This window comes from Pelecanus crispus, chromosome 2 (genome assembly GCF_030463565.1).
Source record: "Pelecanus crispus isolate bPelCri1 chromosome 2, bPelCri1.pri, whole genome shotgun sequence".
NCBI lineage: Eukaryota > Metazoa > Chordata > Aves > Pelecaniformes > Pelecanidae > Pelecanus > Pelecanus crispus.
This window is the reverse complement of record NC_134644.1, coordinates 149,063,851-149,079,880: the sequence shown is the minus strand read 5'-3', so window position 1 is coordinate 149,079,880 and position 16,030 is coordinate 149,063,851. Positions and strand designations below refer to the sequence as shown.

The 16,030-nt window shown below is 45.1% G+C and overlaps 1 protein-coding gene across 5 annotated transcripts; it reads left to right on the top strand.

Annotated features, from left to right (window-relative positions):
• The first annotated feature begins 2,937 nt into the window (after window positions 1-2,937).
• TP53INP1 (tumor protein p53 inducible nuclear protein 1) lies at window positions 2,938-14,276 on the top strand. 5 transcript variants are annotated; one of them, XR_012830844.1, is made up of 5 exons: window positions 2,938-3,215; window positions 3,690-4,041; window positions 8,138-8,450; window positions 11,638-11,679; window positions 13,756-14,276. XR_012830844.1 is itself a non-coding variant. In XM_075705389.1 (4 exons), the coding sequence occupies exons 1-4, from the start codon at window positions 3,104-3,106 to the stop codon at window positions 8,153-8,155; spliced, it is 516 nt and encodes a 171-aa protein (XP_075561504.1). In that variant the 5' UTR covers window positions 2,938-3,103; the 3' UTR covers window positions 8,156-8,194. The 5 variants fall into 5 exon arrangements, 3 of the variants coding, with proteins under 3 accessions (XP_075561504.1, XP_009479115.2, XP_009479114.2); XR_012830845.1 differs by lacking the exon at window positions 13,756-14,276 and having other exon boundaries at window positions 11,638-11,691; XM_075705389.1 differs by lacking the exons at window positions 11,638-11,679; window positions 13,756-14,276 and adding an exon at window positions 5,702-5,735 and having other exon boundaries at window positions 8,138-8,194.
• The last annotated feature ends 1,754 nt before the right edge of the window (window positions 14,277-16,030 follow it).

The following is a 16,030-nucleotide window of genomic DNA, read 5'->3' as shown; positions in this document are numbered from 1 at the left end:
GCTGCGCGGAGGGGCCGGCGCCGGGGCCGGGGCGGGGGCCGTGGGGCCGTGGGGCCGGGGCGGGGGCCGTGGGGCCGGGGCGGGGGCCGTGGGGCCGTGGGGCCGGGGCGGGGGCCGTGGGGCCGGGGCCGTGGGGCCGGGGCCGCCCCCGCTGGCCGCTCCCGCCCCGCCGCCGCTGCCGCCGCCGCGTCCCCGCCCGCCCGTCACGTGCGTTAGCGACAGCCGGCGGCGGCGCCCATTGGCGGAGGGGCGGGGAGGGGCGGGGCCGGGGCGGGGCCGGCCGTCAGCTGGGCGCCGCCGCCGTGACAACAAAGGGCTCCGCGGGGCGCGGGGTCGGCGCGGCCGCGGGGCCGGGAGCGGCGCGGTGCGGTGCGGGCCGGGTGAGTTTGCCTGGCGGGGCCGAGCGTGCTGCCCGCGTCCCGGCTCACGCACGGCGGCGGGGAAAGGCGGGGGGACGGGGGGTGCAGCCCTGGTCCGGGCGAGGCGGCGAGAGGCAGCAGCGGAGCTCCCGTCTGCCCGTGCCTCCGTCGCGGCTTCTCTCCCCTCGGAAAACGCCGAGGACCGGGAGGGTTTTGCCGATTCCCGGCTGTCGAGCAGCCGGTAGCCGCGTCCTCCCCCCGCGGCCGGCCGGGAAGGTGCGCAGCTGGCGCGGGGCGCTCCGGGGGGCGGGGAGCGGCCGCCCAGCTCCCCCGGGGAGCTGCAGAAGTGGTTTGGGGGGTGCCTTTTTTTTCGGTTCTTTTTGCTTGGCGTGCGCCCTATCTCCTCTGCTAGGTCAGAAAGAGGAAAAAAAAAAGGGGGGGGGGGGGGTTTATGCAACAATACGGTATTGTTGGCTGCGTTATGTGTAACAGGGTCTTATTGCTGCTGTAGCTGCGCCGGTCGTTCCTCGTCTTATCTCCTGTCGCAGCCGATAGTTTCCGTCGAGGAGCTGAAGTAGCTCTCCTCCAGCCTCCGCCGCCTTTGCCTCCTCTAGCCGTGGCCCTTGATAACAGCGTCGCTTCGCGGTCCCCGTCGGGCTTGCACCGCAGCGTGCGAGTGTGGCATTTTTCAAGGCGCTTGCCCAAAAGGATGGCGAAAGGTCAACCAGTTTCTAAATGGTTCAGATGGGTTTGGTTTTTTTTTTGTTTTTTTTTTTTGGATCCTCCTGTGGGTGGGGGAAGGGGAAGATGGGACAACTGGCTTTTGATCTACCGAAAGGCATTTATGGGTCAAAAGCTGTAGTTTATTTAGCTGATGTTCTCGGGACCAGTGATCTCCCTTTTCTGTGTCAGAGGCTAATTATTTGATGTTGCCGGGATGCCTGTGGAGCCTTAATATGGGAGTGTGAGCTCTCGTCTTGCTCCACTCTAGAGGCAGAACAAAAAGACAGCCCTTGCCTGAAGGTACTTCTAGTCTAGATCTAGGAATGAGGCAACATTCGGCAGTGTGGCAGTGGGAATATGGGGAAAGCCAGTGCTGATCAGCAATTACACTATGGCTTGTTAGTTAGCCTAAAGAAAAAACAAACCCTTTTGTTCCTAGGCCTTGTGCCAGAAGAGGGTTAGGGATGCTTACTGCAGGGGGGTCGGGCTCGATGATCTCTCAAGGTCCCTTCCAACCCAAAGGATTCTATGATTCTATGGATGTGGAGCGTAACTGGAAGGCTACGGACTTCAGGCTTTCACTTAAAGTCCATTTCCTTATCCGTAGCCAGCTCTGTCTACAATTGAAGCACTCAAACCTTCTCAAGAAGATGCTTAGGAACACTGCGGGCATTTGGCATTTCCTTAGGTAACCCATCCAGAGCTTAGCGACCTCAATGGTTAAAAGTGTTTCCTGCTAGTAACCACTGAAAATTTAACTTTACTGCAGTTAAAAGCCACTTCTGCCACTTCTGCTTGCTGTGAATATAGAAGAAGGGGATAAATGTTTGCCTCTTTCTTCATGTAATTGACTACTGTTGTCATTTTTTCCTTCCATCTGTTAAGCCTTTCTGTTTTTTAAATTTTATCAATTTTCTTTAGACTTCTGATCCTTCTTGTAGCTCTCTTAAAGAGTGAACCCAGAAGTTTCATTTTGATGTGTGGTCCTAAAAAACAGCCTTTTATTCACTACTGCAGCTGAGCCATTTGTTCCTAGTCTTGTATTTTCCTGCAGTTGGTAGTTCCTGTCGGAAAACTAGGGTGTATAACTTCTTGAGTTACACTGTACCTTTTCATATTGCTTCTGAAGACTACTTGAAATTCTAATCCTGTCCTCTTATGCTGTTTGAATAAGAAGGTAGCTGCATAGATGTCTGTAGGAGCAGTATTGGATGGAGCAGGTGCTTGTCCTTGCATTGAATAAGTAGGTGATGGGGTCTGGTGTCCTGGGGTAAGATGACGTAGGAGGCCAAAATGACCTTTTAGTGTGGTCTGAGAGTTACAGGATGAAGCTGGGTGTACTGGCCTTAAATAATATCCTTTATGGGTTGTATCCTCTTTTAATGGCTGGGTTTGTCTAGAGTAGTGTGTCTTAACTCCCTTTCTTTTTCTGAATGCCCCTCATGTGTGATGTCTGGAGCAGAAAATGTGTGCTTGCCCTTTGCATTTCTCTCTGACCAGGAGGAAGACAAGCTGGGGGAGCACCTGGGGGAGCGCAGGCACAAGACTTCTGTGCAAAAGTCCTCTCCTCCCATAGGAGAGGGTGGGGACCAACAGCTGAACAGACCTTTGCATGGGGAGGAGGATCTAGAGTAAGGAGCTCAGCTCCAAGGAGAGCCCTGGAGACCTAGGGTTTTTCTGTGTGTATCTAGCTGGGAGGGAATGGTGAATGCCAGTGAAGCTGCCTCTCTTCTTAGGGAAAAATGTTCACTGGTGCCTCAGACTGCACTAATGAGAGGGTTTTTAATTTGTTCCCTAGGGATGTTACCTATTGCTTTGTCATTAAGACCCCTTTCATAATTTTTTTTGCAGGTTTCACACAAAGTGTTTACCAGTCATGCCTCTGCATGTCCCGTACCTAAGCTGATAAAGCATCTATGCACTTTAATCTCAAGTCTATGCCACTCTTCTAGTACAGTGAGCTGTGCCTTGAACGTTGGATATAAAGATCTACCAGCCAAAGTCTTGTTCCTGCCTTAGTAATGTTCCAGAGGTTAAATAACATGCTCATGGGAGAGATTAATAGCTTGTCCAGCCAAGAGCCAGAGTTCAGTGAGAAAGAAGATGACGAGTGGATTCTGGTTGACTTTATAGGTAAGACGTGTGTCAAACGTAAGCTCTGCTTAGAAACCAGTAGCTTGGGAGAAACTTTATCTAAGCAAAACCCAGGGTGGATTAGAGCGTAGGGTGTCTTCCAAACAAATGTACCAAAACATGTTATGTAAACTGATGAGAAAAATGATGTCAGCTTTATAAGCCTGAAACAGGCTTCAGCAGAACCACTTGTACAGATAAAATATATTTGACTTATTACGCAATTGTATTGCTTTACTGATAACAGTTGTTTTACGTGTCTAGTGTGTCTTGTCAGGGAACTCCCTTTTCCCCTCCCCTTGCTTTTTTTAAAAAAAAAAAAAATTGTATATGTTCTGATAGAGGTTTATTTCTGTCTCTTTGTTTTGTCTTTTTAATATCCTGTTTCTGGCTACATGCAACCTTGTTGGTTTTGGCCTCCTGCAATTGCCAACATCCATGGGTTCCTCTCCACTGACTAATGGCTGCCTACAGCAGACACTTGCACTAATTGCTCCACAGAGGAAGCGGACATCACTGAAGCATCAGCCGTGGATGGCTCGCCTGTCTTCTCTTGTTTACCATCTCCCTTGGAACACTTGCCGGAGGCCAGCGAGTCTTGCTTCATCCAGTTTGAGTCGTGTCCCATGGAGGAGAGCTGGTTTATCACCCCTCCCCCATGCTTTACTGCAGGTGGATTAACCACTATCAAAGTGGAAACCAGTCCGATGGAGAACCTCCTGATAGAGCATCCCAGCATGTCTGTGTATGCTGTCCACAATACCTGTCACAGCCTTAATGAGACTGGATGTGGAGACGAGGAGTTTCACAGCCCAGGTAGTCCCAGGTACGTCCGACTTCTCTTGTCAAGGAGCGCTGTTGCTGAAAATATCTGGTTTCTACATGATCAGCTTAGACACTTAATACTGAATTTTCCATCTTATTTCAGAGCAAGTGTATAAAGCATGAATACTGCACGAGGTGGGTAGGGTGGTCAGGGCTGCCTGCCTGCTTAGAAAAATGTTATACAAGATGACTGTGTCAGGAAACAGCTGGGTATGCTATTTTGACACTGCAATGAATATTTATGGAGCCTAATTTTTCCCTCACAGAATATGCTCCACTCCTGTTGAAACTGGTGGCAATTAACCATATAGCTGGTAACGTAGACTTGAAAGCACTTTGCCCCCTCCATAGCTATGTGTATTTTTCATAACTGTTAGTATCCTTCTAGTCACCTCATGAGACGGAAAAAACCACTACTTTAACTATCCTGACAGGATAGTTAGTTTTGGTATTTTTTTGTTCGTCAACCTAGTGATAGATTAGGACAGGATTAAACTTTTCCACAGGTGGCTTGTGGAACAAAATATTCCACAAAACTTAACTCCCCTCAAGGTAAAAAAATTGCGCTGCAGACTTCTACTTTTAGCAAGGCAAGAAGTGGTGCTGTTTGATTTTGGGGTCCTAAAGATCTGGCCATGTGGAATTACTGCAGATGCATGTTTGCTGTGCACTGCTTCTTTGATGGTAACTGTCCAGTATATACAGCTGTACAAGTGTAGTATATATAGGTGTATACAAATAGAGTATTTTGCCATCATGACTACATACTTGCCCATGTGTTCATTGATTTGGAAATAACTGGGTGCTTTGCAAATCCTGGTTAATAACAAAGACTGGCTTTTCCTCCCATCTGGTGCCTACAGTTACAAACAACTGGGGGGGGGGGGGGAGTAAGCTTTGTTACACAGGGGGGAAAAAAATGAGTGTAGTGGTAGAGTTGGTGTAGGTAGTTGTCCATTGACTTTTCTGATCACCTCCTTGCTATATTTAAAGTTCTTAGTTCAAAGAAATGGGTGACTTTGAGATGACATGCTGCTGTATAATATTGAAGTATGGTGCTGATACCATTGATTTTGGAGAACAGGGGATTTGTATAAATACTTGGGGAGGGCAGTTTGTGATGTTAAGCATCAAGGGTCTAGCTTAACTGAAATTGGGGGAAGCTATGAGCCCACAGCATCTTTAAAATGAGGATCTGAAGGAATCTGCAAGAGAACTGTAGGGTGTGAGGCATACCCTAGTGAGAGACAGTAGATCAGTTTATCTAAAATATCAATTATATTGGACAGTAACATGCAAAGTAAGATTCTGACTTTTTTCAGTGACTTGTGAACTAGGGATACTGGTATAAATTCTTCTAGACAAGAATCTTGTGTTATATTAAGCTGTACAGTTAAGCTGCTTTAATGTGTTGGGAAGCTAAAGGTGTGGTGATCCTCAACTGGTGTGTGAGTAAGCTGAATTCTGTGCTGTTGCTTCATCAGAGGATCTAGGCTTTTTTATAGGAGTTATTTTGGGTGTCAGAACTGGGAGTAGACTTAAGTCTGAAGCTGAGGCAGATTACAGAAACTGGGAAAATCAATTACACTGATAATGTAATAAGTTTCAAAAGCTGTTTTGAAGTCTCTAGTGGTTTAATGGTTGGCCATTTAACATTGTAGGGCCACGAAAAGCTGCTTAAGGCACACTGGCACAGTAAGTACTCCTGTTTTGGGACAGTGCTTTTTGTTTTATCAGGCTGCTAGCAACACTGCTTCCTCTAGAGCCTTGTCTGCCAAAACAATACTGGTTTTAGGACTAACCTTTGTGCCAAATGATGTGACTTGATCAAGCCTAACTACATCTGCTTTAACAAGCCAAAATGCTAAGTGCAGAAAAATTACTTAAACATTAATTGGGGCGGGGTCTGAAGCCTTTAACGTTTCTTGTGAAGTCTGGCTCTATAGTGCAACTAGCAGGACACTTATGCTTTCTAGCAAAATAGATGCTGGGGGTGGAGCAGTGAATGTATGTAGCAGTGGTCTGGCTTCAGACACAACCTCTCTAAAATCACATTTTGACAATACTGATGGATGCTCAGCAGCCCTGTTTTCTCAGTGCCCGCGGGCTTGCTAGTGCCATGCTACCAAAGGCAACCACTAAGATACCAAAATGCTACATTTTTGAAGAGTATGTGTCCTTTTAGCTAATTCAAACCACCTCTGCTATGCCAGTTGCACTTTAACATGGCAAGTAGAAGAGTGTTGGTTTGCAAACCAGTCCTGGAAGGGTATTTGATAAGAGGGGGAAAAAGCTTAAATATCTTCAACCTGCAAGTTTTAAACCAGTTTTTCTTCTTTTGTAGAGGAAATCTATTTGCTCCTTTTAAATTCAAAGCAAAAGTATGTTGTATAAATTTCCCCCTGTTCATCAGGTTGATCATATTTTTCCATAACAAACCACAACATTTTATATTAGCAGTTGATGCCCTTTGCTAGCTAATGACATGCAGAAAGAACATGCTTAGGAAATCCGTGTTCTAATAACACAAGGTGGTGTGGCCTCCTAGCTCCTTATGGCTTTCCCCAGAAAGGCTTCATCTGGAGTTCCACCTGCAGTACGTGTTAAGGGATTGCCCCGTATAGAAAACAGGGGCCCCGTATTTGCAGGCACCCTCATGTAAATTAAACTGGTGTGGTCTGCATAGAAAGTGTTTATAAGGCACTGTGAATTGATTTGGGCTGTGTTACTCTCTTATTTCTTGCTTTGTATTTCATGTGCTAGGTTTAGGGTAATATCCAGTGAGTAAACAGGGGAAAATCAGCATGTCACACATGGCTATTCTAGAGTCTGTAGGCTTCAGTCGGTCATATCAAGCTACCCAAGGAGCCAAAAGCAAGTGGATTTGGATATTTAAAAGAAAAAAGTAGAAGGGAGGGAGTATTCCCTTGCCGACAGGGAGTATTTCGCTCCAGTGTGGAGTGGGGGGAGGCAGAAGAGCTCACTTCTGTGCCAGCCACCTGCAGCCCCGCCAAGACCAAGGCTACAGGGGTGTACCACGGGCATGGCAGACCAGACTTACGTCTACAGAAGCATCATACAATAAATGCAAGTTAAGCTCTTCCGGAAGAGACTTTTTTATAGAGTCATGCTAGCGCTGAAAAACAGACTTCCCAAGAGACTTCTTGCTCATGCCTGAGCAAGCTCCTGGTCTTGCAGACATCTTCCCTGGGCACCACTGAGTTGACAGCTAGTCGTTGGCTCCTGGGTGGGGAGAGAGAAGGCACGCAGCTCTGGTGCTGCTGGTCTCGCACCAGCTGTGGCACTTCTAGACTTGGGATTTGCTTTGCTTTTAAAACTGCCAGGCTATTTTTAGCTTTACTTTGAAAGTTTCAGGAAACACCAGTGATTGTTCTGTCAAGTAGGGAAGTCCTTTTTCAATATGTCAGCCCCTGCTTGCATAGGCTGCTGGTTTGTTTTTCACTAGTGCATGATGGAGTAAGGGTTTGCCAAAACTGCTGACTCTCTGCTCATGAAATCTAGAGGGCTGGTTGAGGAACAGTCCTTCTAAGTTACTTCCTGTGTGTGTCACAACTGATCTATCTTTCCCATTCCTCTGCATGAACATTGTTTGGATTTACTTGTGTGGCTGGCAATCCAAACACACTTGCATTAGTGTGCTTCTGTTTTCAGGCTGAACCACCTCTGTTCAAGATGATTTTAAACCAAACTTTGCCTAGTGCCTAGACTCCAAGTCTTCTAAAGCTGGAGCAGTGTGACACACACATTGCCTTGTATTTCTGATCTATATTGCATCTTGGGCTTAGGGAGGTGGGGTGGGGAAGGAAGGGCGCAGTAGCATAATACTGCAAAAGTACAAAGGCTATTGTGGTGCCTTCACACTAGAAGTGAGTTAGCAGTGCTATGCATTACTTACCAGTGTGATTTTTTTCCTAAACTGGCTTGACCTTGTCTCAGCCCAAATATCTGTCCAGTAGATCAAGGGTGCCCTTTTGAAATGCTGGATGTTGATGTCTGTGTTCTCCTGCTCTCTTATAGTTTGCATGTTTGTCCAATGCACTTCAGTGATGACTGATATCTGCTTGTTACATTTCTAGACTGGAGGCCCAAAATGAAACGAGACAGCGTGTTCACTGCTATGTCACAGCTCTTGCTACTCGTTCAACTTTTCTGGAAAAAAACAAGAGCTTTCGTCCTACCCACTGGATAAAAGAACATAATGGAAGACACTATCTCAACAGAAACGGTCTCCGTCGCCAAAACCTCACCAGGGATTGCCACTCTCGGCAAATCAAGCACAATGGACTGTTTGTTCACCAGCCTTGCCAGCGTCATTTCAATTACTGATGGCTCTTGTGGTTTTAATCTATGGTCTAATTGTTTTTAGGTTGCTCTTGTTTTCATGCATAGGTAAGTGTGGTCAATCTGAAGCTGATCATCAATCCCTCAAACACAATCGTAACTAGTGTTGCATTCTTTTGAAATGACACATAAATCTCTGAACATCTTGCAGCAAGTCCTAAATGTTCATGTTAAATATCAATGTCTTGGAAACCTATCAGTATGATACTTTGTGTGCTGTTTTATAAACTATGATATATAGATGGGTTCTTAGTTGGTATTTTAAAGAAACTTAACTGAGGTGGAAATCGGTTACATTTTGCATTAATCAAAGTGGAGTTAGAAAACCTGAGGTTAGCTGTATGCTTTAAAGACCAGTACTTGACAGCTTGTGTATCTGTCTGTATTCAGCATATACGATTACTTTCTAACAAGGAACTACTATAGCTGCCAGCGGATATTACATAGCTATACTGAACTGTTACAAGAAGGACATCTAATCTAAATTGCCTAGGACCTACTTGTGTTAGTGGAGTCTGTGTAGGTGTGTTGGGTACTTAATATGGGTATCAGGAAAGGGTTAAATGTCCCCCGAATATTGTTGCAGTATGATATGGCACTGGTGTTACAGATGTAGTACCTCACAGTGGAGTGGAAGGAAAAGTGTACCTATGGGTTAGGTGCAGGTGCACAACCCAGAGAGCTGAACTGGGTTTTACTTGGTACAGTTCAAGTTCTTACTCCCTTTCTCCAACTCTCTCTCTTTCTGTCTTTGAAAGATGTATTTCCCCTACCCTATTTCATTTAATCTCTAGTCTAGTTAAAAGAAAAAAGATGGTGGATTGACCGTTCTTTTAATCCCATTAGTAGCTGACTGTTCTTTAAAGAAGTCGGGCTGATGGGTAGCTATTTCTGAGCTGCTAATTGCTGTTAGATTTTCTCATATTTACAAATTGAGAGTAGCTCAAAAGTAGCTAGAAGAAAGGTTTTACCAAGTTCTCCTAACTTTCTCTCTTTCTCTCTGTGAAAACAAAGTCTGAGTTAATTGTGACTGGAAATGAAGGGCAGTGTGTGGCAGGGAGAAGAGTATGCTGAAAAACAGTCTTACAGAACTAAACACAGTGATAACAGGGTGTATAAAAACTGAGACAGATCGGCAGTGGTTGTCCTCCTAGCCCGTTGAGGGCAGAAGGACTGGATAGCAATTCTGTTGGGCCAACAGGAAAGAAAAGCCATTCAAAACTAACAAGTAGTTTTCTTAAGAACACTGTGCAAGATGTTTTGGAAGTTGGCAGGCACCTGAAAAAAAAGTAAACCTCACCTGTTAACAAAGAGTGTGTATTACACAGCAGCCACATGGCATGCTAAATCCTGATATATCAATCTGGGAAGTAGCTTAAATGGCTATGGACGTAAGGAAGCAGAAATCTGCACCGAAAGAAGGGGGGAATATAAGGTAAGTCTATCCCCCTTTCTGTCAGTGCTTAATGTGACTTACTGTTTTTTCCTTGTATTTAGTGTCTAGGGCATTAAAGTGTTAACATTACATTCAACTATGTCTTCCAGTAGTCCTTATACAGAAGTTAGTATAAGGAGTCACGTGAGGAGTCTTTGAAATTAGGCAAGATCAAGAATGTGAATTATTCCAGACCTATGAAGTACTTTAAATTCAGCCTAATGCTTCAATTTCACTGAAGCAAAAACCCAGCAATTTGGATTAACCTTGATGTAGTGGTACTGTTGCACATTCTGCAGCTGGAATTGTTGTGGCACATACTTAGTGTACAGGAAACAACATTTATAATCCCTGTTACACTGCAGATGTCCTGCTTCACTGGGACTAGTTAGGATTGTTGCAAAGGGATGTTGACAAATAGTTAAATGTATAAAAGCAAGATGTGCTTTGCTGGGTACACTAGTCTCTCTTTTTTTTTTCTTAAGACACATTGTATTCACATGGACAGTGAACGAAAACAAAATTGGTCACATCGTGAGTTTCCAAAACAGCGATTTTGTTACTATTCTTTTCAGCAGTATGTGCCCATGTCCATACAACAACTCTTTTGTGGTCCAAATACTCTAGTTTATCTGCAGATAGCTGTAGTTTCACCAATCTCGCATCTGTTCACGAATACTCTTACTTGCCTCAGACTGTCTACCTTTATCACTCCAACTTTTTGCCCAGCTTAAACTTCCTCACTGCCAACTTTCTAGCTCAGGAAAATTCTTTGCTTTCCTTTATTATTTTTCTTTTATATAAAAGTAACTACTTTCCTTCAGCTTTAATTTTCGTAAAGTGAAATGAAGGAAGATGGAGTCTCCACCTCCCCGTGTTGGAAGGAGTAAGTAATCCTCCAACTCTTAACAGGGAGATGGAGTTGAGAGTATAAGGCTCATAGGCATTACAGTGAGAGCCTTGGTCCGTTCTTCTCGGTAGGCAAGTAAATGCAACTTTAGACTGCTCCTAGAATTGGGAGATACTGATCTTTTTATACTGCATTACTAGATGACTTTCTGGTGATGAAAACCTATATCTTTCAGGATATAAACTGTTTTGTTGCACAAAGCTGTGCTTCTCAATTTGTAATATTGGAAACCATATTATTATGTGAGATAGTACTGCATCAATGGCTTTTTGTTAATTTGTTTTATGTATTTATGTTGGTCTAGCCCTGTTTTGTGCCTGGAGCTATTGGGCGATTAGATTTGTTTTGGTTTTCTGTTTTAATAGTGAGCTGTGTGGCTTTTTATATGGTTTTTGAATTGTATTGAAGTGTGTGTTTTTTTCTTGTAAAAGTGGAGGCCTTGCACTGTCTCATACTGATTGATATTCATGAATCTTGCTGAAACTGTATTTTCATATGTATTGGTCAATAGACAGATTTGCATTTTAAACTGTGCCTTCTACACAGCAAACTTGAAGATTCAAAAGGGACATTTCAGTTAAGATTAATACTGTACATCAGTCTATGCATATATGGCAGCTTCTCTCCAGAGCCACTTCTCTATTTGTAGCAGTCCTTTTGATATGGAAGAATGTCTGGCTCTTGTTTTTAATAGTTTAACACAAGCTGAAAACCGACAAAATACAGCACTTTGCCAAAAAGTAGCGTTGCTTAACCAGTGTGTATTTACTAAAGCGATCTTCTGTATTTTGTTTTCATAGTGTGTTCTGCACACCATGGGGAGACATGATCTTAACTCTCAATAAAAAATGGCCTATTGAAAATTGTCAGTTTGTTCTTTTATGTTACAGGTCGGTCAAAATCCAAATGCCTGAGCACCCCATTCAGGTGTGGTAGGTACAAGTACTGAGTGTCTCAGAATGCTTGCTCTAGTACAGAAGTTCTTCTGGGAATCATGTTGTCACACAGCAATGCAAACTGTGGTCTAAGGAGTGTTATACATCCCTTGCCAACTGCTGCATTTCCTGATCAGCATGCAGAAGTGCTGTAGGTGAACAGGACAGATAAAAACACATTACTACTTAAAGCGTGCCCAGGGTGGGGAGAAGGTTTTTCCTTATCTAGGCTGAACCTCTCTTGTTTCAACTCATACCCATTGCCTTTCATCTTCCTGCCATGCACCACCATGAAGAATCTGTATGGAAGGCTGCTGTTAGCATTCAAGATGTGGAAGCAGGGACAGGTAACCTGTGAGGGGCATAGAGACCCTGTGCAAATGTCCAGGGATGGGGTTAGGGAAGCCAAAGCCAAGCCATCTGTAGCTGAACCTGGCAAGGGATGTGAAGGACAACAGGCCTTCCAGAGGTATATCAGCTGCAAAAGGAAGATGAGAGAAAATGTGGGCCTGCTGCTATACTGGGCAGGAGCCCTCATGACAAAGGACGTGGAGAAGCCTGAGGTAGTCCATGTCTTCTTTGCCTTGGTCTCTACTGGTAAGACCAGCCTTTGGGCATTGCAGGCCCCTGTGGCCAGTGGGAAAGGCTAGGGCAAGGAAGGTCAACGCTTGGTTGAGAAGGATCAAGTTAAATTCTTAGAGATGGGATGTGCACAGGTCTATGGGACACATCCATGACTGGCGAAGGCGCTGTCTGATGTCATTGTGAAGCTGTCCTCTATTTTCTTAAAGGTTATAGCAATGGACAGGATTCCTGAGGGCTGGAAGAAGGCAAATGTCCTTCCTACCTTCAAGAAGGACAAGAATAGGGGGAACTACAAGACAGTCTTGCCTTGATCTCTGGGGAGGTGATGGAGCAAATAATCCTGGAAACCATTTTCAAACATGAACAAGAAGGAGTAGCCAGAATGGATTTATGTGACAGAAAGGATGCCTGACAACGTGATAGCCTTCTACAATTAGTTGACAGGCTCAGTGGGTAAAGAGAGAGCAGTGGATGTTGTTTGTCTTGACTTTAGCAAGGCTTTTAACACTGTCCCCCATAACCTCCTCGCAAACTGAATTATGGACCACCTAAGTAGGTGGTGAGCAAGCGTGTCAAGAACTGGCTGAACTGCTGTGCTCGAAGACTTGTGATCAGTGGCATGATGCCTAGCTGGAGACCAGTTGCTGCTGGTGTACCTTGTCAATACTGGATCTTACACTGTTAAAAACCTTCATTGATGACCTGGGTCATGGGGCAGAGTGCACAATCAGCAAGCTTGCAGAAGATAGGAAGAGCTGTTTATATGCCAGAGGGCTGTGCTGCCATTCAGAAGGACGTTGACAGACTGGACAAATGGGCCGGCAGGAATCTCACAGAGTTCAGCAAGGGGAAATGCAGAGACTTGTACCTGGGGGAAAAAATAACCCCAGGCATCAGTTCACAATGGAGGCCAGCTGGCTGGAAAGCACCTTGGCAGGCAGGCCCTGGGGATCTTGGTAGGCACCAAGTTGACTGTGAGCCAGCAGTGCACCCGTGTGGCCTCAAAGCCAAAAAGCTTCCTGGGCTGCACCAGGCGGTGCTGCCAGCAGGGCGAGGGAGGGGGCCCTTCCCCTCCACCCATCTGGGTGCTGTGTCTAGCTCTGGGCTGCCCAGAGCCAGAGAGATGTGGACATACTGGGGTGTACCCAGCAAGAGGCCAAGGAGTTGATAGTAGGATTGAAGACTGAAATAACGGGGAGAGGCGGAGAGCTGGGATTGTTTAGGCTGGAGAAGAAAAAGCTTTGGGGAATCTTTGTCAAAGAGTATGAACACCTGATGCAGGCAGTAAAGAAGACAGAGCCAAGCCAGACTCTTCTCCAGTGGTGCCCAGTGAAAGGACAAAAGGCAATGGGTACAAGCTGAAATATGGGGAATTCCATTTAAATGTAAGAAATAGGCTCATGTGTCTTGTCCAGGTTGTTCTTTTGGCTTTTTCTGAAAGTGTGATTATTATTTTTTTTTTTTTCCCTCCCCTCCTTCCCCCTCCAGTCATCAGGGATCCTTGATCTCTGTGGCTTTTCAAAGATCATGGAGAGTGGCCTTGCAAGGACATCAGCCAGCACAGGACTCTCAGCACACTGGGTGCAGGCTGCTGGGCTCCATGGACTTCTATGCGCTGAGTTGTTGCAAGTAGTCCCTGACTTGATTCTCACCCACTGAACAAACTGGGTGACAGAATGATCTATTCAACTGACAGCAATGAAACAGAATTTGTGCAACAAAGCATCCATCTTCCCAGAGGAAGCACTGAGTAAAACTCTTCCTTTTCAAATGTTGATTTTGTGACTTGTACATTTATCAAAGCAGTGAGTCTATGCCGAGAGCTGTACAGTATTCTGCAGGAGAAAGTTTGACGAATTATGCCTGTATAATCATATCCATACAGATAACATAACATAGCTATACTGATAGTGTTCCTCTTGGGGGTGCTTAGTTCAGACTTAATGCAGCTTTTTAAATTTAGGTTGGACACTTTCCAAAATATCATGAACATAGTGTTTTTTCAAAACTTCTCTATGCTAAAGCAAAAATGTTCATATAAAGGGTCATATCAGTGTAACCATATTGACTTAAGTTCTTGTTTTACATTGTAGTTTTCCTGTTTAGATAAATCCTTGTACGTCTTTGGTGAAGCTAGCATACCAACTACTGTTCTCTGACGCTTAACGCTGGTGGGGGCACTCTGCTTCCTCATTGAGTCGTTCGGTATCTGCTTTGTCTCTTTGACTTCTTTTAGTGCATGTTTATAACCACAAAATGCTGTTACCTCCATTATTCGGTGATACTTGCAAGTAGTAGGGTTCAGGGGTTTTGACACACGTAGAAATGACTCAGCGAAAGAACAGGCTGGAGCTGCTGTGGTACTGTTGTTCCCGTGATGTGGTCACGATAGATCAGTCTTAGAATAAGTGGGACTGAACTGAGACTTAACAGGATGTGTATAAAATTTTGTTTCTCAGCCAGCCTTTTTCTTCATGAAAATACTGTCCTGGAGCTACTGCTGTGTAACTAATACTTCAGAAGTTAAAGTCTCTTGACCTGTTTCAAAGTTTTGTGGGCAGATTGATAGCTGAGCACTCAAATACCTTAATGAGGCAGATAATTATATTGTAATTTCATGGGCAAGCTAAAGAAAAGGATTAATAGCCAAAAAAGAAAACCCAGATAAGAGTAGCAAACCTAGGCTAGTGGCCAGGAGCAGACTTCAGATCTCAACTTGCAGACATGGGTTGTGCTGTAAGTCTATGCTTTCTCCTGACATGCAGCCTTCACATTGTTGTGTCCAAGCAAGATGACTGAGTCAGGCGATATAATAAGAAAGATAATTATGCCCCAAAATCAGCCTATCTGAGTGCTAAAAGAATCCCAGATTCCCTGAAATGGGGCTCTGCAGAGAATTAGTAGAGGCAGAGAGAGGTGGGACAGAGGAGGGAGGCCTCAGGCTTTTGGGGTGAGTGGGTAATGGCCAACAACTGTCAGTTTTTGCAAAGTGAACAAAGAAGATAAGATCAGGGTTAAGGGGGGACTGACGTGTGTAGAGGTATCACCTTGTCTACTCCCAGCAGTGAATTTCAGCTCTAGCTCTAGCTTTTCTGTGCATGGTGTGAGATTGAGGAATAGGAGATGGATGCATCTTGTATTAAATGGGGAGGAAAGAGAGGAGTTTGGCTTCTGTGGCTCGTGACAAACCGCCTAACAGCTGAATTAGTAAATACATCTTTACCAAATATCTACTAACGGAGGGCAGTTTGGGATGGGGTATTATCTCCTGCGCATAACCTTTGCCTCTGGAGAGATCCACGGTGTGCCCTGAACATAGCCAAGATCGGGGCTATGGAGAATCATAAGTCTTAGTCCCCAGGTGTTGAAAAGGTGTTTGCTACAGTGCTTGGAAGCTGGAGCATCAGCAGTAGACACTCTTCACCTTGCATGCTTGGGAGGGAAAGTCCTGAGCCCAGGGCCCAGCAGCTGTAGGTTTGACGAGGTGATGTGAGTTATCTGAATGAGGAACCACATACACTCCAAGGTCAGAGGCTGAGCCAGGGAGAAGAGGGCCTTCCCCCGCAGCCAGCTGCCTGCTTCTCCTGGCAGCAGGGGGAAGGGGTGTCTCCTAACATGCTGCCCACCAGAGGAGGTCATGGTGAGGGTAAGTTACTCTATTTTGTTTTTAAAAAGTACTGTATTACTGTCCTACTTGTGTTCTATACAGCTCTTTTTTGTGACCTGAGATTCCTTCTTTTCCCCTGCCTACACTTATCTCCTG